Genomic DNA, 24,264 nt, shown 5'->3' on the forward strand with positions numbered 1-24,264 from the left:
CGTATGATGGTGTTGTTCATGTGACAGTTCATAACATGTTAAGTGTAATAGATGTTAACTAGTACATCAGTAGGACATGGTAGTCTGTCTATGGTACACATAATACCGGTTGATTTTCACTTGTATCCATTTTCCATACAAAACACTACATGTTGAATTACATGCTGAAAATACCTTCTATTGAACATCAAACCCAAGGCACACCAGCCCAACATATTGAATATAACTGACTAACACAGAACATCTCCTTTGATCAAAAAATATCCTCTCAGGGTTTCTCTTTTCATAATGGTCATGTCAGGGGAAAGCATTTCAAGGGTAATGTCTACTGGCTTTGATTTCTGAAACACTCACATATTATCTCTCTCTCTGTGAGTGTTGATGTATCAATGACATCAAGACTGCTGCTGCTTTGATTCAAACTGACAGTGTCTGAGTCAACTAGTTTAGCTTCAGATCAACACACACACTCGCCAGGCAAGCATGCACACACGGTTGCATTTCAATGAGCAAGCGTGCACACACACACACACACACACACACACACACACAGAAATCATTGCCCACATACTGTACAGAGAAGGTACTTCTGTAGCCTAAATCTCTATTCATAAAAAAGCCCTGTTCCACAACTCTATTGTAAAGCCCACTCCTTCATTGTTGCAGTGACAGTTAGCTCAGTATGAGATGCTAGAATGAGAGTTTGGCAGAAAAACTAAATATTATTCCTTATGCCCTCAAAGGAGAAATATATTAACATAAATAACTCACATGTTATGTATACACACATCCACATGCAAACACTTACTTCACACACACACACTAGAACACACACAAACACACTAGAACACACACTGTACACACACATTGACCCACACTTTAGCAGCGCTAGGTCGATGGCACACTCACCTCCTCCAGCCGCGCTGGTCGTTGAGGAATTTCCACAACCCATCTCACAGAGAGAGAGAGAGAGAAGACGTGGAGAAGAGGTGGAGAGGGGTACAGAAGCAGTGGAGAGAGAAGAGGTGGAGAGGGGTACAGTAGTAGAGGAGAGAGAAGAGGTGGAGAGGGGTACAGTAGTAGAGGAGAGAGAAGAGGTGGAGAGGGGTACAGTAGTAGAGGAGAGAGAAGAGGTGGAGAGGGGTACAGTAGTAGAGGAGAGAGAAGAGGTGGAGAGGGGTACAGTAGTAGAGGAGAGAGAAGAGGTGGAGAGGGGTACAGTAGTAGAGGAGAGAGAAGAGGTGGAGAGGGGTACAGTAGTAGAGGAGAGAGAAGAGGTGGAGAGGGGTACAGTAGTAGAGGAGAGAGAAGAGGTGGAGAGGGGTACAGTAGTAGAGGAGAGAGAAGAGGTGGAGAGGGGTACAGTAGTAGAGGAGAGAGAAGAGGTGGAGAGGGGTACAGTAGTAGAGGAGAGAGAAGAGGTGGAGAGGGGTACAGTAGTAGAGGAGAGAGAAGAGGTGGAGAGGGGTACAGTAGTAGAGGAGAGAGAAGAGGTGGAGAGGGGTACAGTAGTAGAGGAGAGAGAAGAGGTGGAGAGGGGTACAGTAGTAGAGGAGAGAGAAGAGGTGGAGAGGGGTACAGTAGTAGAGGAGAGAGAAGAGGTGGAGAGGGGTACAGTAGCAGAGGAGAGAGAAGAGGTGGAGAGGGGTACAGTAGTAGAGGAGAGAGAAGAGGTGGAGAGGGGTACAGAAGCAGTGTTGTCTTTGGCTTGCTGCTGCCGTCTCTCTCGGTGGTGCTCTCTGAGTGTCTCCCCTGTGAGACTGAAGCAGCATGTTAAGTCAAGAATTGGGGGAGGAAACTTAAAGAGAGGGGAGGAGAAGAGAGCGAGAGAGGAAGGAAGAGAGAGGGCCACTGTTGTAACACTGTGTGTGTGTTTGAGAGAGAGAGAGAGAGAGAGAGAGAGAGAGAGAGAGAGAGAGAGAGAGAGAGAGAGAGAGAGAGAGAGAGAGAGAGAGAGAGAGAGAGAGAGAGAGAGAGAGAGAGAGAGAGAGAGAGAGAGAGAGAGAGAGAGAGAGAGAGAGAGAGAGAGAGAGAGAGAGAGGGCGATGGAGAAGAGGAGAGAGTGGGTATATTCCTCCCCCTACTGGGGTTGCCCAGGTAACAAGGAGTGGGCACTTCAGGGTGGGGGCTCAGCCAATGAGAGGGCTGTGTTTGTACCAGGAAGATGAAGATGGTGCAGCGGCATTTCTCTGAGTCTGTGTGTGTGTGTGTGTGTTTGCATGTTCTCCACTTCCATCTTGAGACAACCAGCCCGTTGAAGCAACTTAATCAATCTATTTCAACCTAATCAAAAAGCTCAACACACCAAAAGCTCCATTGCACGGAATAACTCTCTTCAAGGGACTACATCCACATCTGTAATCTTACTGAACCGTTCTATATCATCAATATAATCTTACTGAACCGTGCTACATCATCAATATAATCTTACTGAACCGTGCTATAGATTCTGTATAACTTGCTTTGTATGTTTGACTACTAGCTAGAGTCTCTTTCCCAAAACTTCTCTTAGAAAAATGAAGAGTCCCGATCAGTCCATACCATTGATTAGTGTTTAAACCTTTCCGGTCAGCCGTGAGGTGTGCTGTACATTCAGTCCGGTTGTCTATCATTAGTGAGTCTATTTCAGGTGCACATGGTAGTCATGCAGTCACGGCTGTTTTGTTGTTCATGTTATCCATTCTAACCAGTAAATGGCTATGACTCAGAGACATCCTGTGTGTGTGTGTGTGCTTTCACAGTACCCTGTCATCTAGGCTTCAGTACTTAATCTGACCAGTATGACATCCCACTGCCACTGGAACAACCATGATGGCACCATTTGGAGCTATTTGCCTCAGTTCTTATAATGGCATATATATTTAACGGACCGGAACTCCATACTTTCAGACAATAACACTGTTGTTTTCCACATTTTCTACAAAGATCAAGACTAGCAGTAGAACATAACCGAACGGAACTCTATAGTTTCCCTCCCAAATAAGGCTAATTCCTGGACGACTTGGAGGAATGAGTCATTCTTTGCAGTAAAATTGTGTAGAATACTCCAAGCATGGACAGCAACAGAGACATGCACCCAATTTTCAATCAGCTCAAATTCAAATCTGGACCTCGAAGCCAGTTCCACTGCTTTTTTTCCATTATTCCCCTCTAATCAGGGACTGATTTAAACCTGGGAAACCAGGTGGGTGTAATGATCAGGTAGAATAGAAAACCAGCAGTAGTCCGGAGCTCATAGGGGAAGATTTGAATATCCCTTGGGTAGAGGCTAGGGGTTGAGTTGGAGTTGGGACCAAAGGCGTCATGCCCATACGGTGCACAGGGGCACGTCCCCCTCTGTAATAATATTAGCCACTTAGCAATTTTATGACGTTGTCTTTAGCTAGCCCAGATAGGGAACCAATCTCCCAACCTCATAACTACCAAGAAGCCATTTCAGGCTATCAATTAGGTTAGACTAGCTAGCTTGTCTAACCATCTTAGCTGGAATGCCTGCTGGCAAGGTTGGTAGACTTTAGAAAAGCAAGCAACAACTAAATGTACTGAATAAGACTCACATTCCTTTCAACCTTTTACCCAGATTTTAGCAGACGCAAAGAAGCATATTTAGTTTCTTTAAAAGAATAACCACCAGTCAGGAGGATACAGACTGCTCAAGAGGTATGCTTAGATATGTATTATTTCTACATAGAATTAAGCATAATGGTTATGGCTCTAGATTGCAGGAAAAAGTGTTTGAGTTTCAGGTGTTTGAAAAATGCAAAATTCTCTAATTTACAACGGGGGGCCTATCCCTCCTATGGACCACCCCCCAGCTATCCTCACGTACTTTGTGCCCATTCAGATTTTTGGGGTGCATGACGCCCCTGGTTGGGACTGCTTCCAGTCGAAGCTCGCATCCACTTTAAGACCCTGGGAAACTGCCCCTCCCTACCTTCAGGCTATGCTCAAACCCTACACCCCAATCCGAGCACTCCGTTCTGCCATCTCTGGAAACTTTGCCCTCCCACCCCTACAGGGGTCAGCTCCCGCACAGTCCAGTCCAAGCTCTTCTCTGTCCTGGCACCCCAATGGTGGAACAAGGTTCCCCTAACGTCAGCGGAGTCCCTGCCCATCTTCCAAAACCCTACCACCTCAAAGAATATCTTAAATAAACCCTACGCCGCCCCCGCAGTCACACTTAATACGACTTTGATATGTGGTTGTCTTACCTACCAATCTTAAAGCGGCAATCAGCAGGTGAAACAATATCAAAGTGAATTCTCCGCCACTGTTTCGCTAAAGATCTGAGGGATAGGGCTGGAGTAATGTAACCACTCTCAAATTCATAGACAGAGCCATGTCAAGAATGTATTTAGCTACCACAGGTTTCTCCTTTAAGACGAATGCACTAATTGTAGGGGAGAGCTGGGTAAGTTGAGCCTTTTATACATACAGCATCACTCCGTCAAGGGAAATATAGTATTCTTTCTAACAAAGGTATCTATATATATTTCAGGATGTTGCGTATCCCTGGAAATAATCAGAATCCATGTAAACATTACAGTTTTGAAACATAGCTTGTATTGGGTAAATTGAGCCAGAGGACAGGGTAAGTTAAACCGCCTACACATTTCTGTACTTAATGAAATATTACCACTACCTTTTTAAAACCATGTCTATCTTTATTTCCCAAACACAATTCAACACAATGACAATCACTTTTTTGTCTTTTAATCATTTGAATGATCTTTTAACACAGGCTTAACACCTAACAAACACCTTGTACTATTTTAAACACATTTAAATTGGCCAGGCCCCTTTTTACCTCATATCCCAGAGATAATGCCTTGCATTACACCTGGGAAGAAAACACTTCAACTTGATAATGGAAAATGGACTTGGAGTCTGTCTGTCCATGTAAGCAGTGATTGTTGGTGGAGTTGTTATTCTACTTTTGACCATTTGAGGGCAGCTTTGTCAAGCAACTACAGTTACACCCACACCAGCCCTACTGAGAGAGAGGGAGAGAGACCCACATACAACCACCTCAATGTCCTCTTGACCACATGACGTAAACACCTCATCGAAAATCAAATCAAATTTTATTTGTCACGTTTCATAAAACAACAGGTGTAGACTAACAGTGAGATACTTATTTACGGGTCCTTTTTCAACAATGCAGTTTAATAGAACAACGTTATAATAGAAATAGCGACATGAGGAATAAATACACAGTGAATAACGAATAACAACAACAACGAGTAAAAATGACATGGCTATATACAGGAAGTACCAGTACCGAGTCCATGTGCAGGGGTACCAGGTAATTGAGGTGGCTACAGTATGTACATATAGTAGGGGTAAAGCGACTAGGCAACAGGATTGATAAGACAGTAGCAGCAGCGGGTAGCCGTTCGATTAGCTACTTAGCAGTCTTATGGCTTGTCCTGTCCACCTGTCTCCAGGTGTCCCACACACACTTAATGAAGCCAAGCCACATCTGAAGACACTGAAAATACATTTCTCATGTGGGTTGGTCTGATTTAACCACTTAACTACTTCAGAGATGCTGCCCTCCCTCTCTTGCGTAATCAGTGGGCTGACGAGGGGAAGTCATTGGCATTTGAAATTCAGATATACCCTACCAACTGTGATTACTCAGGCTCAGGGTCACATACAGTGGGGAGAACAAGTATTTGATACACTGCCGATTTTGCAGGTTTTCCTACTTACAAAGCATGTAGAGGTCTGTAATTTTTATCATAGGTACACTTCAACTGTGAGAGACGGAATCTAAAACACAAATCCAGAAAATCACATTGTATGATTTTTAAGTAATTAATTTGCATTTTATTGTATGACATAAGTATTTGATACATCAGAAAAGCAGAACTTAATATTTGGTACAGAAACCTTTGTTTGCAATTACAGAGATCATACGTTTCCTGTAGGTCTTGACCAGGTTTGCACACACTGCAGCAGGGATTTTGGCCCACTCCTCCATACAGACCTTCTCCAGATCCTTCAGGTTTTGGGGCTGTCGCTGGGCAATACGGACTTTCAGCTCCCTCCAAAGATTTTCTATTGGGTTCAGGTCTGGAGACTGGCTAAGCCACTCCAGGACCTTGAGATGCTTCTTACGGAGCCACTCCTTAGTTGCCCTGGCTGTGTGTTTCGGGTCATTGTCATGCTGGAAGACCCAGCCACGACCCATCTTCAATGCTCTTACTGAGGGAAGGAGGTTGTTGGCTAAGATCTCGCGATACATGGCCCCATCCATCCTCCCCTCAATACGGTGCAGTCGTCCTGTCCCCTTTGCAGAAAAGCATCCCCAAAGAATGATGTTTCCACCTCCATGCTTCACGGTTGGGATGGTGTTCTTGAGGTTGTACTCATCCTTCTTCTTCCTCCAATCACGGCGAGTGGAGTTTAGACCAAAAAGCTCTATTTGTATCTCATCAGACCACATGACCTTCTCCCATTCCTCCTCTGGATCATCCAGATGGTGATTGACAAACTTCAAACGTGCCTGGACATGCGCTGGCTTGAGCAGGGGGACCTTGTGTGCGCTGCAGGATTTTAATCCATGACGGCGTAGTGTGTTACTAATGGTTTTCTTTGAGACTGTGGTCCCAGCTCTCTTCAGGTCATTGACCAGGTCCTGCCGTGTAGTTCTGGGTGGATCCCTCACCTTCCTCATGATCATTGATGCCCCACGAGGTGAGATCTTGCATGGAGCCCCAGACCGAGGGTGATTGACCGTCATCTTGAACTTCTTCCATTTTCTAATAATTGCGCCAACAGTTGTTGCCTTCTCACCAAGCTGCTTGCCTATTGTCCTGTAGCCCATCCCAGCCTTGAGCAGGTCTACAATTTTATCCCTGATGTCCTTACACAGCTCTCTGGTCTTGGCCATTGTGGAGAGGTTGGAGTCTGTTTGATTGAGTGTGTGGACAGATGTCTTTTATACAGGTAATGAGTGGAGAACAGGAGGGTTTCTTAAAGAAAAACTAACAGGTCTGTGAGAGCCGGAATTCTTACTGGTTGGTAGGTGATCAAATACTTATGTCATGCAATAAAATGCAAATTAATTACTTAAAAATCATACAATGTGATTTTCTCGATTTTTGTTTTAGATTCTGTCTCTCAGAGTTGAAGTGTACCTATGATAAAAATGACAGACCTCTACATGCTTTGTAAGTAGGAAAACCTGCAAAATTGTCAGTGTATCAAATACTTGTTCTCCCCACTGTAGTAGGACTCCCATACGGCTCCCATTTAGGAGACAAGTACTATGTTCCAATATCCACACTAGCATTGCACGTAGAATGCATGGCCAATACATTGCTTCATTCTAAGTGGTATACTAGTGTGGTTTGGCAGTGAAATAAATCAGTTAGCAGGAGAATGACAGTGGTTCCGTCCCAAATGGCACCCTATTCCCTATATAGTGCACAAAAGTAGTGCACTACATAGGGATTAGGGTGCGATTATGAAAGATGGAGAGCTGTTGTGACGAGATGTTGATGTCGCATGACATCCTCCAATAGTCATCCTCTTCCCTTGCTATCTCCCATTAGTGTCCACCCCTCTCTGGCTATCTCCCATCAGATCAGTGTCCACCCCTCTCTCTGGCAGGACCGAGTTTGGGAAACCCTGCTATAGTGCACTCATATATACTGTACAGTAGCATTGATGCAGTGTGTGTGCGAGTGATTTGGCATGCACTTTGATACGCCCTCCTCTGCTACGAGAGGCTTGTTAAGGAGCGAGACAAGAACCCAAACGCTTTCATCATTTTAAATTTTATTTTAGCAGAGCCGTTAGTGCTTTGGGCTAATGAGAATGTCTTTACAGAGCTCTTGCGCGAACTGCTTGGAGGTTCTCTCAATAGAATATCACTGTTTACACTCAAATATACACAGACGGACATCTGCAGAACAGTCTGGCATACATTCACTACAATGTCTTCTGAACAGACTGGCATACAAAACAAAGGGTTCTGTATGTGGTGTTGGGGGTTTAAAAGATTAAGAGGGATGGAACACCTGGCCTGGCTGTTGGACCAGTGTTGGCCAGAGTTCAGTTAGTCATGGCTGAGATTGCAGAGGAGAGGAGCCCCAGACCAGACCTGGACGGGGCTGAGAAGGGGGAGTATGTGGCTGACAGTCTCCAGATGTGTTTCCCACTTCTCCTCTGCTAGGCAGGCAGCAGATTAACTTCTCCTCCACACAGCCAGCCAGCCAGCCAGGCAGCAGATTGACTTCTCCTCCAGACAGCCAGCCAGCCAGCCAGCCAGGCAGCAGATTGACTTCTCCTCCACACAGCCAGCCAGCCAGGCAGGCAGCAGATTAACTTCTCCTTCACACAGCCAGCCAGCCAGGCAGGCAGCAGATTAACTTCTCCTCCACACAGCCAGGCAGCCAGGCAGGCAGCAGATTGACGACTTCTCCACACAGCCAGCCAGCAGATTAACTTCTCCTCCATATAGCCAGCCAGCCAGGCAGCAGATTGACTTCTTCTCCGCACAGCCAGGCAGCAGATTCACTAACGTGTGCAGGCGGACATCTTCTCGCCACCCTTCATGCCAACCCAGTCCAGGCCACAGTCAGGAACACCAACAGGCTTAACAGACAGAGGGGGAATCACACAGATCTGTCTCAGTCAGAAGAGTTCACACAGAACTGCTCAGCTGCATGGCGACAAACATTGCTCGGAACTACACATGGAAGGACAGGCACACACACACACACACACACACACACACACACACACACACACTAGCTGATCTCTTGAATAAAATTAGTCTTGATAAACATTCTCTGACTACAAAACACTCAGTTGGGTGTGGGTGGCGTCATAAAGCCCTCCACCAACCTTTCCTTTCTGAACCATCTAAGAAGTGGAGAGTATTGCGTTTTTCCTCACTGGAATTGATTAATCAGTCGTTGCTACAGCCCTGTCTGCAGCCCAACAAAGCTTTCATCTGTAGTCCAAAACACATCGATAGGATGTAGGGGGAAAAAACCCTGGTCCGCTGTATTCAGTCAGTCAACACTCACTGGCAAACAGATCACTTACCCATTACAGTGCTGACAGTGTCATGGTTTTTACAATTAGGCTATGTTCCAAATGGCACCCTGTTCCCTACATTGTGCCCTACCCTTGACCAGGGCCCACACCCTGTTCCCTACATTGTGCCCTACCATTGACCAGGGCCCACACCCTGTTCCCTACATTGTGCCCTACCCTTGACCAGGGCCCACACCCTGTTCCCTACATTGTGCCCTACCATTGACCAGGGCCCACACCCTGTTCCCTACATTGTGCCCTACCATTGACCAATGTAGGGAACATAGGGAATAGGGTACCATTTGGGGGAAAGCCTAATTCTCTGATAATAAAGAGAATTAGGCTTTCCCTCTTTTCTCCTCCCATCATCACTACCTTTATTATTATTATCACTTCTCTAATCATTAAGGCACTTCCTGGATAAATAGAAAAGGCAAAAATAAGCAGAGAAAGACAGAGAGACACAGAGCCACAGAGAGACAAAGAGACAGAGACAGAGAGAGAGTAGTGAGAAAGAACCAGAGAACAAGAGAGAGAAAGTGACAAAGAGAAAATGAAAAATGCATAAATTTGTCAAGTCAGTGATGATTTGTGCAGTCTGGTTATAATTAGAGATCAAAGGAGTTCCCCTGCTGTGTCCGTCTGTCTGGCTGGTGTGGGTCGTCTAGAGTGGGCAGAGACTGGGTATGTGACAGGCAGCCACGCCACACCAACACTAGACAGTCTGCTGATGCCATCTACCCCCCTGGGCAGGAACACTGAGGTTGAGTCCCAAATGGCACCCTATTCACTATATAGTGCACTACTTTTTACCAGGGCCCTATAGGGAATCGGGTGCCATTTGGGACGCATCCTCAATCAGGCCTTAGCCACCTGCTATGGTAACAGAGGGGTTGAGACGAATCACAACTTGAGGAAAGAGTCTCATTTTCCTCTCAAGTCGTATTAATATTAATGACAGAGTTAGGTGTCTGCATTAGGTGCTTAGTCATATCCCATATTAGGATTGGTCCTCATTCGCCCATATAGGTGGCAAGCATGGAGAAACCAGCATCCTCAGATGAACTGAGACGAATCCTGTACTTGAGGAAAGAGCTTGAATTTCAATTTAAAAGATGAATTAATATTTATGATAGAGTTTCACAAGTGTCCCCATTTGACCCTAGGTGGTGAACGCAGTAAGAAACAACCTAACAATGCTCAGATGAACTCCGACACACTTAGGTTGCGTCCCAAATGGCACTATTGCCTTGATAGTGCACTTTTTTGGGGCCCCATTTGGCACGCACCCTTAAATACATCACCAGGTCAATGTGTGAGGATATGCACACTGTATGGGAGATTGAGGGAATATGCAGCATCACATCATGCGCCATAGACAAATTCTATTCATCTACCTCCGTATAGCTTCAGGATGACAACACATGGGTTTAGTATTCAAATATATTTGAGGAGTGATTGAAAATGATTCGGCAGTTTGCATAGCAAATAAAGCAAATGGGGAAAACTATTTGGCAAATTATTTAAGGATGACGTTTGAAATCCATTCAAATAGTTTCAGAAGAATTGCTCAATAGAAAAAGGCAGTACCTGTACCGAGTTGACAACCTCCACGAGTCATGGTGGTTCACAGTTCAATGATTTATAAAAGTACCATTCAATTATATACATATGTAATGATCATTTTAGCATTTCTCTCTTCAATATCTAGTCTCTTGTTTCACACACAAACAATAAGAGCCATTTTGAAATAAACAGTTAAAAAAATTATACAAAAAAACAATTATGGCATAGCACATAACAGCAAACATTTTGTATTATTAGCATCGAGCTAAAGTGGTTACATTTCAGATTAACAAGCACTGATTCATCTATCCACATATGCACCGTTTCTGGACCCAAGATGGAAAAATTAAGGCAAATGATGTGTTGCTTGAATAAAAATGAGAAGATGTTCACTTCAGCTCTACTGTCGATTGGCACTTAGTCAAACCAAAGGCTAGTGTGTGAGAGAGCTCTAACTTGGTCCGTCAGTTAGTTTCAGTGAGACGTTGATATCAATGGTACAGTATGAATGTGCTTCATCTTTTAGTACTGGTCTTGTTGGTGTGTTTTACTACTGTTTAGGGGAGAGCTGACCCTGAATAGTGACACAGTCATTCATATGAAGTGGTTCAGGCTGTTGCACCCTATTCCCCTACATACTGCACTACACAGGAGAACTGAATGAAAAAATATATCAATGACAAATAAAAATCACGGCAAAAACAAAGTTCGGCCATTTTTAGAATAACAACATCATTAACCAGTCATAACTAGCCAATGGCAACGCAGATTACACAGTAAGCAACCAATCGATTAAACACAGGATATATGACATCATGGAACACCCTGTTTCTTCGCTTCTAGAAACGTTTTAAAAACACAAATTAACAAACTTAGTTGTGCCCATCCATCCGTTTAAAAAATAATTTCATCTTGGTATGTAAAGCGTATTTTGCATAAAGCCTGCGCCATAAAAATATATGTACATACAATACTACTCTCTTAACTCTGGAGCACATTAAACATCTGATTATCTGTACAAGCTGTAATTCATCAACACCAGGTTTTATGTCATGAGGCTGACAGGTATAGTTGCTATGGTTGGTCAGTGGTGGTGTACCGTATATCCTCTGTCGGGGTTTACAGTCTGCTAGCTCACTCAGGGACTATACTGTAGGCCCTTGCTCATTCAGAGTCTATAGGATCCATAGAGTCAGAGAGAGAGAGGGAGATGGAGTGATTAGGGATCATCCTGTCCAAGTTTGGCCCTGTAGTTCTGCTCCTTCACAAGTATTTTCCCCAAACGCCATAGTTTCCCACATCACGTCTCTAGGAGGAAGATTGATGTGTGTAACTCTTCGTGGTTGGTACTGTAATAGTCTGAAGTTAACGAGTCCTGCCTCAGTCTCCGGTCCCCCTCATCTTGGTCTACAGTGGTCCCATAGCTCCTCCCCTTATCTCTGGCCCCACCTCTCTGGGGGTCAGAGGTTAAAGGTCAGTGACCTTGTTCTCGAGGGCGGCGGCTATCTGCTGCAGCCGCAGGGTCAGCTGTTTACTCTGGGCGGCTGGGTCCTCATCTAAAGACTGGATGATCTGGAGGGAGGGAGGGAGGGGAAACGAGAGAGGACACAGAAGAGACAGAGTAGTAAACAGATTTTCTGCGACAGCAAGTGCCATTCATTTGTCTAATTTCCTACAGGATGTAGGGACAATGCAGAGGTAGTTAACCACGTGGATAGGGCCTTCAAACCACCAAACAAGGAAGTGAGTCCTAAGGTTCTTAACCAAGTGGATAGGGCCTTCAAACCACCAAACAAGGAAGTGAGTCCTAAGGTTCTTAACCAAGTGGATAGGGCCTTCAAACAAGGAAGTGAGTAGTAAGGTTTTTACCCCGTCATAGTATTTGCTGGCATACTGGTAGAGCTGGTGCAAGGCCGCCTGGGTATTCAGCTTGTCTGTGTGTTCCTGGAGAGGACAAAGGAGGAAGGATGAATCTTATTGGTGTATTCTGATGATGCAATAGAAGACTGCCCACACACAACCACAAACAGATGTGAGGTCACACGTGAACACACAGGTACGTACCCTGGACACCTCAGCCAGGTGTGTGTTCATGTCCTGGTCACTGACTGGGACCATCTGCTTGATTCCCTTGTAGTAACTGAGGAGAGACAGAAGGAGAGCGAGATGAGATGTCTGATTGGCTGACAGGTCCTACCAACCTATCCCCTGTGTTGTTTATGATGCACTAGAAGAGATAATACTACATCTGGTGTGTTCGGACTGCAACCTATTCTCTATATTGGTCAAGAGTACTGCAGTATCGGCTCATTAGATTGGCAGTCAATCCAATCCTCATCATCATATGTTCTGGGATGAATATGAGAGAACTCACTCGTCCACCATCTTCTTATAGGTGGAGATCTCCTTTGCATAGAGCAGCTTGTTGCTGGGAGATTCCCGGCTCAGTTTGTGTTCCGTCTTGGTGCAGGCGTCCATGAAGGTCTGAGCGATGACGGACAGCGAGGCGTCCACCACCTCCGTCACGTGCACGTCAAAGATGAAGTGAGGGTTCTTCAGGATGTTCACCCAGAAACGCAAGGGCAGGCTGGGGAAGGAGAACACACACATTAGTATATACACACACACACACACACACACCCGCACAGAGCAGCACAGCTTAACCCAGCATAAGAGCAAGGTGAAACAGTTGCAGGCTGTCCAAACTAAAGCCCAACTCCTTCCCATCTAATTTAACAAGATAACAGATCCCTTTTCGTTCTCCCTCACAGACCAGCTGAGTCACTCAAACCCAGACATATTAACTCAACACAGGAAACCACAACTAAACAAGTGTGAGTAAGGCTGAATAAAGCCTAATAATCCCACCACCCGCCAGAGTCCTCCAGCCTCAGCCCATATAGAAATCCTATTCAAGTGGTGAGATTCTACTCCTTTGAGAAGGACTTGAGTTCTGTGTTATTAGAATGCCGACTGGAGGAGCCTACAGGGGTCATCAGATCTCCATCTACCTCTGAATCAGCCTTGGTCGAGTGAATTCCTAATGAGTCTGCGGTCTGTCTGTGTCTGTGTGCGTGTGTGTGTGTGTGTGTGTGTGTGTGTGTGTCTTCTCCTCCAGGTCACCTCGGCGTACACCGAGCTAAAGCCTCTTTAAGAATTTATATTTGTTCGCTGGATGCTCGCTCGCTCTCTCTTTCCTCTCTCTCCCTCTCTCCCCTCTAGCCAGCTCAGCTTCACAACAGCTCTAACCCCTAAATACCTATTCTTTACTGGAGATAAGGCCTGGGGAACATTATCCAAGGATAGCGGGGTATAATTATCCAGCTTTGTTAGCTGCATCACATAACACATTCACTGGAAGCCCTCATTTAATTGGCTTGCTGATATCTCTTCTTGCTGATATGTAGGAGAGGGGTGGGAGAGATAGAGAGAGGGAGAGCGAGATAGAGGGAGTGAGAGAAAGAGAGAGGGAGGGAGAGGGTTAGATAAAGAGGAAGGGACTGAGAATGGAGAGAAGAGAAACAGGGGAAGAAAGAGAGGGAGTGAGTGAAAGAGGAGAAGATAGATAGTGAGAGAGATGTCTCTAGAGTCTAATGAAGTCAGTCTTTCAGCTCCTCATCCTGACTACAGCTCTTACTCTGACACTCATTCCCACCTGTCAATCAAATATACATCACAAGCAGTATCTATATTTAATAGTTCCCATCAACAGGAGTTAAATAATTCACTCTGATAACTTCCAGGGAAGGTAGGACAGTCAGACCCTAGGACTACAACATGGTAAGAAGCAGTCAGACCCTAGGACTACAACATGGTAAGAAGCAGTCAGACCCTAGGACTACAACATGGTAAGAAGCAGTCAGACCCTAGGACTACAACATGGTAAGAAGCAGTCAGACCCTAGGACTACAACATGGTAAGAAGCAGTCAGACCCTAGGACTACAACATGGTAAGAAGCAGTCAGACCCTAGGACTACAACATGGTAAAAAGGAGTCAGACGCTAGGACTACAACATGGTAAAAAGGAGTCAGACCCTAGGACTACAACATGGTAAGAACAGTCAAGTGTAGAAGAAGGTTGGAGGTACTGAACTATTGTGTTTATACGTATGTGTATACAGTGTGCATATCTGTGTGTGTGTGTGTGTTTGTGTCTATGTGTGTGTACCTGTTGGTCTTCCAGATATGGACAGTCTCCTCCTCAACGTTGTCGTGTTTCAGAGCCTGCTCATCCAGGAAGTCAAAGAAGTATTTAACAGCAGGAGGAACCACCGCTCCAGAACACAACACACTGCGGAAGAAATCATCCACAAACTGCTGCAGAGTACCCTGCAACACACACAGGACACACACACATATTAGGACACTCACACTAGGACATATCCAGAGAGACTTCCAGTTATTGCATTCATCTTAAGAGAGCTAGGTGGGACAACCACATATCATATTAGGTAGTCAGTAGATAGTATCTGACAGACGCATAAAACATCAGCTCACATTAAGTACCACAACACACACTTACACCCACACAACTTCCAGTGTATCTCCTGTCCACCCACACAATGAGTGCATCTCCTGTCCACCCACACAATGAGTGCATCTCCTCTCCACCCACACAATCAGCGCTACATATTCTAAGTTTTATATTTTCCGGGTCAAATGAGTAATGAATGAGTAATTCTGCACTTGTGCTAAAGGTGTTATAAGCCTATTATAACTAGTACTATAACTGCTAAACATAATGCTATAACTGCAATACGTAGTGCTATAACTGCAATACGTAGTGCTATAACTGCTATACGTAGTGCTATAACTGCTATTGGTAGTGCTATAACTGCTATACGTAGTGCTATATCTGCTATACGTAGCGCTATAACTGCTATACGTAGCGCTATAACTGCTATATGTAGTGCTATAACTGTTCTTAGTAGTGCTATAACTGCTATACGTAGTGCTATAACTGCTATATGTAGTGCTATAACTGTTCTTAGTAGCGCTATAACTGCTATACGTAGTGCTATAACTGCTATATGTAGTGCTGTAACTGTTCTTAGTGGTGCTATAACTGCTATACGTAGTGCTATAACTGTTCCTACTAGTACTATAACTGTTCTTAGTAGTGCTATAACTGCTATATGTAGTGCTATAACTGTTCTTAGTAGCGCTATAACTGCTATACGTAGTGCTGTAACTGTTCTTAGTAGTGCTATAACTGCTATATGTAGTGCTGTAACTGTTCTTAGTAGTGCTATAACTGCTATACGTAGTGCTGTAACTGTTCCTACTAGTGCTATAATTGCTAGACATAGCGCTATAACTTCTATACGGAGTGCTATAACAGCTGTATGTAGTGTAGTTATCAGACTGACTAACCTTGACAGAGAGCAGTCGTGTCAGGTAGATCTCAGCGATGGCTTTAGTCGTAGCCTTAGCCTTCAAACTTCCTCTCTTAGATTTGACCTCATCCAGCTCGTCTGCTGGCCGCACCAGGTGGAACACCTTGTCATCTTCCAACAGGGCGTTTTCTACAGGGGACGCCAGACCACACAACACAGGGTGAGACATCAGGGACATGTTCAGTAGGCATCAGATAGAAGATAACAGACTCAAACAGGGTGGGACTCCCTAAATTCTTTTTAGTTTCCCCTTGCAAAATGTTTGGCCATAATGAACATGACCAAAAGTTGAGACGTTTTTCCTAGATGCTGATCTCAGGTCAGTAGTGCATTCCCCACCCTGATAAATTAAGGTTAGGATTGGGGGACAGGTAGGCCGATCCTAGATCTGTGCTTCGGGATAACTCACTTTCTTCATGGCTGTCCTGGTTCTGGTGGAACTGGCGATGGGTGTGAAGCACTCTGGACAGCACCAGCGTGGCATTGTCTCTCACCTGAAACACACAGTCCAGTACCATATATAGTTAACACAGTAAATTACCATACAGTGGGGAGAACAAGTATTTGATACACTGCCAATTTTGCAGGTTTTCCTACTTACAAAGCATGTAGAGGTCTGTAATTTTGATCATAGGTACACTTCAACTGTGTGAGACGGAATCAAAAAAAAATTCTCCAGAAAATCACATTGGATGATTTTTAAGTAATTAATTTGCATTTTATTGCATGACATAAGTATTTGATCACCTACCAACCAGTAAGAATTCCAGCTCTCACAGACCTGTTAGTTTTTCTTTAAGAAGCCCTCCTGTTCTCCACTCATTACCTGTATTAACTGCACCTGTTTGAACTCGTTACCTGTATAAAAAAACACCTGTCCACACACTCAATCAAACAGACTCCAACCTCTCCACAATGGCCAAGACCAGAGAGCTGTGTAAGGACATCAGGGATAAAATTGTAGACCTGCACAATGCTGGGATGGGCTACATGACAATAGGCAAGCAGCTTGGTGAGAAGGCAACAACTGTTGGCGCAATTATTAGAAAATGGAAGAAGTTCAAGATGACGGTCAATCACCCTCGGTCTGGGGCTCCATGCAAGATCTCACCTCGTGGGGCATCAATGATCATGAGGAAGGTGAGGGATCAGCCCAGAACTACACGGCAGGACCTGGTCAATGACCTGAAGAGAGCTGGGACCACAGTCTCAAAGAAAACCATTAGTAACACACTACGCCGTCAAAAAATAAAAAATAAAAAATGGATTAAAATCCTGCAGCGCACGCAAGGTCCCCCTGCTCAAGCCAGCGCATGTCCAGGCCCATCTGAAGTTTGCCAATGACCATCTGGATGATCCAGAGGAGGAATGGGAGAAGGTCATGTGGTCTGATGAGACAAAAATAGAGCTTTTTGGTCTAAACTCCACTCGCCGTGTTTGGAGGAAGAAGAAGGATGAGTACAACCCCAAGAACACCATCCCAACCGTGAAGCATGGAGGTGGAAACATCATTCTTTGGGGATGCTTTTCTGCAAAGGGGACAGGACGACTGCACCGTATTGAGGGGAGGATGGATGGGGCCATGTATCGCGAGATCTTGGCCAACAACCTCCTTCCCTCAGTAAGAGCATTGAAGAAGGGTCGTGGCTGGGTCTTCCAGCATGACAATGACCCGAAACACACAGCCAGGGCAACTAAGGAGTGGCTCCGTAAGAAGCATCTCAAGGTCCTGGAGTGGCCTAGCCAGTCTCCAGACCTGAACCCAATAGAACATCTTTGGAGGGAGCTGAAAGTCCGTATTGCCCAGCGACAGCCCCGAAACCTGAAGGATCTGGAGAAGGTCTGTATGGAGGAGTGGGCCAAAATCCCTGCTGCAGTGTGTGCAAACCTGGTCAAGACCTACAGGAAACGTATGATCTCTGTAATTGCAAACAAAGGTTTTTGTACCAAATATTAAATTCTGCTTTTCTGATGTATCAAATACTTATGTCATGCAATAAAATGCAAATTAATTACTTAAAAATCATACAATGTGATTTTCTGGATTTTTGTTGTAGATTCCGTCTCACACAGTTGAAGTGTACCTATGATAAAAATTACAGACCTCTACATGCTTTGTAAGTAGGAAAACCTGCAAAATCGGCAGTGTATCAAATACTTGTTCTCCCCACTGTATAGTAAACACAGTACAGTACCATATATAGTAAACAGTACAGTACCATGCATAGTTAACACAGTGGAGAACCATATATAGTTAACACAGTACAGAACCATATATACAGAGGGGAAAAAGTATTTGATCCCCTGCTGATTTTGTACGTTTGCCCACTGACAAAGACATGATCAGTCAATAATTTTAATGGTAGGTTTATTTGAACAGTGAGAGACAGAATAACAACAAAAAAATGCAGAAAAACGAATTTCAAAAATGTTATAAATTGACGAGGGAAATAAGTATTTGACCCCCTTTCAATCAGAAAGATTTCTGGCACCCAGGTGTCTTTTATACAGGTAACGAGCTGAGATTAGGAGCACACTCTTAAAGGGAGTGCTCCTAATCTCAGTTTGTTACCTGTATAAAAGACACCTGTCCACAGAAGCAATCAATCAATCAGATTCCAAACTCTCCACCATGGCCAAGACCAAAGAGCTCTCCAAGGATGTCAGGGACAAGATTGTAGACCTACACAAGGCTAGAATGGGCTACAAGACCATCGCCAAGCAGCTTGGTGAGAAGGTGACAACAGTTGGTGCGATTATTTGCAAATGGAAGAAACACAAAATAACTGTCAATCTCCCTCGGCCTGGGGCTCCATGCAAGATCTCACCTCGTGGAGTTGCAATGATCATGAGAACGGTGAGGAATCAGCCCAGAACTACACGGGAGGATCTTGTCAATGATCTCAAGGCAGCTGTCACCAAGAAAACAATTGGTAACACACTACGCTGTGAAGGACTGAAATCCTGCAGCGCCCGCAAGGTCCCCCTGCTCAAGAAAGCACATATACAGGGCCATCTGAAGTTTGCCAATGAACATCTGAATGATTCAGAGGAGAACTGGGTGAAAGTGTTGTGGTCAGATGAGACCAAAATCGAGCTCTTTGGCATCAACTCAACTCGCCGTGTTTGGATGAGGAGGAATGCTGCCTATGACCCCAAGAACACCATCCCCACCGTCAAACATGGAGGTGGAAACATTATGCTTTGGGACAGGAGAACTTCACCACATCAAAGGGATGATGGACGGGGCCATGTACCGTCAAATCTTGGGTGAGAACCTCCTTCCCTCAGTCAGGCATTGAAAATGGGTCGTGGATGAGTATTCCAGCATGACAATGACCCAAAACACACAGCCAAGGCAACAAAGGAGTGGCTCAAGAAGAAGCACATTAAGGTCCTGGAGTGGCCTAGCCAGTCTCCAGACCTTAATCCCATAGAAAATCTGTGGAGGGAGCTGAAGGCTCGAGTTGCCAAACGTCAGCCTCGAAACCTTAATGACTTGGAGAAGATCTGCAAAGAGGAGTGGCACAAAATCCCTCCTGAGATGTGTGCAAACCTGGTGGCCAACTACAATGTCTCCTGAGTGGCGCAGTGGTCTAAGGCACTGCATCGCAGTGCTAATCTGTGCCACTAGAGATCCTGGTTCGAATCCAGGCTCTGTCGCAGCCGGCCGCGACCGGGAGACTCATGGGCGGCGCACAATTGGCCCAGCGTCGTCCAGGGTAGGGGAGGGAATGGCCGGCAGGGATGTAGCTCAGTTGATAGAGCATGGCGTTTGCAACGCCAGGGTTGTGGGTTCGATTCCCACGGGGGGCCAGTATAAAAAAAATATGTATTCACTAACTGTAAGTCGCTCTGGATAAGAGCGTCTGCTAAATGACTAAAATGTAAATGTAAATGTACAAGAAACGTCTGACCTCTGATTGCCAACAAGGGATTTGCCACCAAGTACTAAGTCATGTTTTGCAGAGGGGTCAAATACTTATTTCCCTCATTAAATTGCAAATCAATTTATAACATTTTTGACATGCGTTTTTCTGGATTTTTTTGTTGTTATTCTGTCTCTCACTGTTCAAATAAACCTACCATTAAAATTATAGACTGATCATGTCTTTGTCAGTGGGCAAACGTACAAAATCAGCAGTGGATCAAATACTTTTTTCCCCTCACTGTAGTTAACACAGTACAGAACCATATATAGTTGGAGTTTCACTAAACTGTGGATTGCAAAACCCAACATTTCAATGGAACATCTGAAGTCCAAGAACAATTCAACATTAATGAATAAAGACAGCCAGCCCTGATAGATATTCACATGAACTATACATATGTTGAGAAACTATTCAGAGAGAACACTACTATAAGGCTGAAGTCCTCGGACAGCCACTCACGTTGTAATGTGCCAGTGTGTTGAGTCTCTTCCACCTGCCCTCCTTCTGTGACGTCAAGTCCATGTCTGACAGGATCTGCCCTGTAGAGCCGGGGCGCCACTCTGTGGACGGGGTGGGAAGTGCACCTTAGCATTATAATATTACTTAAAGGTATGTAGACTAACGTACATGCAAAAACATGAAACTTCCGGTTGTTCCCCAACTCTTAGCATTGGATAACAATGGTAGAACCGTGTGTGCGCGCATGTGTGCATTCTCACCCAGAGCAACACTGTCCACCTTCGGTCTCTGTGTGTAGGGCAGGTTGCGGTACACCTGTTCAATGATCTTCTCCTTCACCTGAGAGATGGTGTCACAGTTCAGCACCTTCACCGGCGTCACGTCTGGCCCCTCCCCGTGCACCAGCACCTGCAGGGTCTGATTGGACACACACAGATGTCAATCGTCCAGAGTCACACTGACCTCTGACCTCATGATTAGGCCACACCCATTTGTTTTGGTAAATGATAGCAACATGTTGGGTACAGCTGTCTAAAACAGCATTCTGTAGATTAATTTGCCTTGTGTGTATTGATTATTTGACCAAAAATACAATGTATTGCCTAAATGAATGAAAAACAGCATGGGGAGAGAAGACTTGAAACATGAAGTCTCTATCAGTTTTCCCATAAATCACTGAGCTGATTTCTCTTCCAGATGATAACACGCTGTTTTCACAAAAGTCAGTTACAAGAGCCAATCATATTACAGGGTCTGTTACGAAAGCCAATCGTATTAGAAGGTCCATTACGAGAGCCAATCGAATTACAGGGTCTGTTAAACCAACCTTATCAGTGATTGAGTCTGATGGAAACATTAACCTCTAGCCCGTCTCTCTGCCCTTATTGAGCTTTCCCTCTCTCTCTCACCACTCCCTCGCTCTCACCACTCCCTCTCTCTCAATTATCTCTCTATGCTCTCTCTCTCTCAATGCTCTCTCTCTCTCCTCACTGAGATCTGAGACCCTCTGCTCAAAGTCGTTATTCCATTACATGTGATGTTATTGGACATCTACAGTGACTAGGGGCCCATTCGCTACCACCCCCTGTGTCCTGGGTCACGTACGCATCACAATAATACACAGAGAGTGAGATAGTCCATAGAGAAGCAGGTACCAGTGTGAGTAGAGGGCATTAGGACTAGATCACAGGAGCCAGAGGAGATGGTTAGACTTGATAAGACAGCTAGTGTTCTTGTATTGAGGGCTTGTGTCGTAGAATTACAAATCGGTAGTAGAGTGGATATAGCTGGAAAATCCAGTTCACTCAAAATGGCTGCTGGTTCACCCACCATAGAGTGCTGCTTTGAATAGGAATATCTCTTCTAGTAATTGTAATTCTTTGAGCGGTGCAGTATAGAGTGTACTCACCAGGACGCAGTACTCCACATCGTCCCCTAGGAGCCCCGTGTCGTTCAGAGTGTACTTGGCCTTCTTCATCTTAGCGTCCACTGGGCCCTTCTCTACCTGGTGCTTGATGGCCTTGAACAGTTTGTATAGGGGCTCGCCCGCAGAGTCCTACACACACACACACACACACACACACACACACAGAGAGAGGGGAGTGAGCTCATCAGTACTAATGAGACCATTCTCTCTTCTCTTTCAGTGTAATTACTGAAGACACAGCCCCATGTTCACTGTCACACAATTGATTATTTAAAGAGTGCTTTAATCCACAAATCTATAAGACCAAATAAATAAGTTTTCTCCAGGGTGGTCTCATTGGAACGTCTCAAACCAAACACTTCATCTGAAACATTAGAAGACAAAAGTGAGACATTGGGGGGCAAAGGAGAGGGAAACTGGAGAGAGAGAGAGTGGTGGAGAGATGGAAAGAATGTGAATCAGAATGTGAAGACTTCAGAATCAATACATAAAATAAGAGAGACTGAAAAAGAGACAGAAAGAGACAGAGAGAGACAGAATGAAAGAGACAGAGAGAGACAGAATGAAAGAGACAGAGAGACAGACAGAAAGAGAGAAAGAGACAGAGACAGAAAGAGACAGAGAGAGAGAGAGAATGAAAGAGACAGAGAGAGACAGAAAGAGAGAGAGAGAGAGAGAGACAGAGACAGAAAGAGAGACAGAAAGAGACAGACAGAGAGAGAGAGACAGAAAGAGACAGAGAGAGAGAGACAGAAAGAGACAGAGAGAGACAGAGAGAGAGAGACAGAGAGAGAGAGAGAGAGAGAGAGAGAGAGAGAGAGAGAGAGAGAGAGAGAGAGAGAGAGAGAGAGAGAATGAAAGAGACAGAGAGAGACAGAAAGAGACAGACAGTGAGAGAAGGAGAAGGAGAGAGAGATTGTGAGAGATTGATGGAGAGAAAAAGAGGGTTTAAAAGAAAGAGCAGGTTTGAATAAATAACGTGTGAGTCTTACCCTGAGGAACTGATAGAGACAGATGGACATCCAGTTACACAGCATCCTCTCCACCACCGTCTCTGACCTGCACACACAAATTAATCAATTAAACAATTCAATTAATTAACTGCTTTCTTGTGATCTACTGTTATCTTGTGATCCACCTGTGTTGTGTTTACTAGGCACGAAACATAAGAAAACACAGAGGGGTACCATCTAAACTTGCCCAATAAGAAATGCTGGTTTTCATTAAGACAGGCCTGTGTGTGTCTCACCTGCGCAGCATGAGTTTGGGGTTCTTGCTGTGCACATATTCCTCCATCAGTTCCAGCAGTAGGCTTCTCATGATGTCTGTGTAGTACTCTAGTTTCCCGTGCAGAGCCACAGTTAGTAACGACGCAAAGTAGACCCTGGACCTGGCGTTAAAGTCTGGACGGCCCTCCAAGGTCTTGATGAACTAAGAACACACACAGAGACCCAACAGAGAGATGGGGTTAGCAACTCCTGTTTAAATCAATAGAACATCTGTAGGTATAGAACGAGTATCGACTCTATGTCAATACTCTGAAACTGTATCTGGCAGAAGTACTGTAGACAGGCAGCCAGGCAGTCAACCTAATAGACAGACATACAGACAGAGTCAGACCGACAGGGAGAGAAACAGTCAGCCATCCAGCCATCTCAGCAAGCTGAGTAAAACCTACATTGATGAGGAAGGTCTTGGAGTTGAGCAGGTTAGAGAACTGGTTGAGGGCCTGAGCTACGATGACCTTCCGTCCCTCGGGGATGTCCAGCTTGCCAGTGATCATGACATCATTGTCCCCGTCTTTAGAGGGTAGGAAGAAGACCCGGTCTGTGTAGGTCTTATAGTCCAGGAAGGGGATCCTGGCCTCACTCAGGTCATTGGTCTGGTCCTCCATCTCGATCATCAGGTCTGGAGGAAGATACAGAACATAACAAGACTAGCTCCTAGGAGAACCAGAACACAAAAAGACTAGCTCCTAGGAGAACCAGAACACAAAAAGACTAGCTCCTAGGAGAACCAGAACACAACAAGACTAGCTCCTAGGAGAACCACAACACAACAAGACTAGCTCCTAGGAGAACCAGAACACAACAAGACTAGCTCCTAGGAGAACCAGAACACAACAAGACTAGCTCCTAGGAGAACCAGAACACAACAAGACTAGCTCCTAGGAGAACCAGAACACAACAAGACTAGCTCCTAGGAGAACCAGAACACAACAAGACTAGCTCCTAGGAGAACAAGAACACAACAAGACTAGCTCCTAGGAGAACCAGAACACAACAAGACTAGCTCCTAGGAGAACCAGAACACAACAAGACTAGCTCCTAGGATAACCAGAACACAACAAGACTAGCTCCTAGGAGAACAAGAACATAACAAGATAGTGTGTGTGTGTAATGTTTTAGCAGTGTATGTGGTGTGTGATAG

At 44.9% G+C, this 24,264-nt stretch overlaps 1 protein-coding gene across 1 annotated transcript in view; it reads right to left on the minus strand.

Moving 5' to 3' along the window:
* Positions 1 to 10,680: 10,680 nt before the first annotated feature.
* Positions 10,681 to 24,264, minus strand: part of LOC311122212 (plexin-B2-like) — a 49,014-nt gene continuing 35,430 nt past the window's right edge. The window contains exons 26-38 of the mRNA XM_084196602.1: positions 23,513 to 23,742; positions 23,084 to 23,265; positions 22,827 to 22,893; positions 21,817 to 21,963; positions 20,669 to 20,825; positions 20,409 to 20,509; positions 16,427 to 16,511; positions 15,995 to 16,146; positions 14,790 to 14,950; positions 12,995 to 13,207; positions 12,685 to 12,760; positions 12,490 to 12,564; positions 10,681 to 12,192 (exon numbers count right to left, since the gene is read on the minus strand). Of these exons, the coding sequence (XP_084052728.1) occupies positions 12,088 to 12,192; positions 12,490 to 12,564; positions 12,685 to 12,760; positions 12,995 to 13,207; positions 14,790 to 14,950; positions 15,995 to 16,146; positions 16,427 to 16,511; positions 20,409 to 20,509; positions 20,669 to 20,825; positions 21,817 to 21,963; positions 22,827 to 22,893; positions 23,084 to 23,265; positions 23,513 to 23,742 (1,751 nt within the window). The 3' untranslated portion in view covers positions 10,681 to 12,087. The remainder of the gene's footprint in view (positions 12,193 to 12,489; positions 12,565 to 12,684; positions 12,761 to 12,994; positions 13,208 to 14,789; positions 14,951 to 15,994; positions 16,147 to 16,426; positions 16,512 to 20,408; positions 20,510 to 20,668; positions 20,826 to 21,816; positions 21,964 to 22,826; positions 22,894 to 23,083; positions 23,266 to 23,512; positions 23,743 to 24,264) is intronic.

The sequence above is a fragment of the Coregonus lavaretus genome (genome assembly GCF_964263955.1).
Source record: "Coregonus lavaretus genome assembly, contig: HAP1_SCAFFOLD_422, whole genome shotgun sequence".
In the NCBI taxonomy this organism is placed as follows: domain Eukaryota; kingdom Metazoa; phylum Chordata; class Actinopteri; order Salmoniformes; family Salmonidae; genus Coregonus; species Coregonus lavaretus.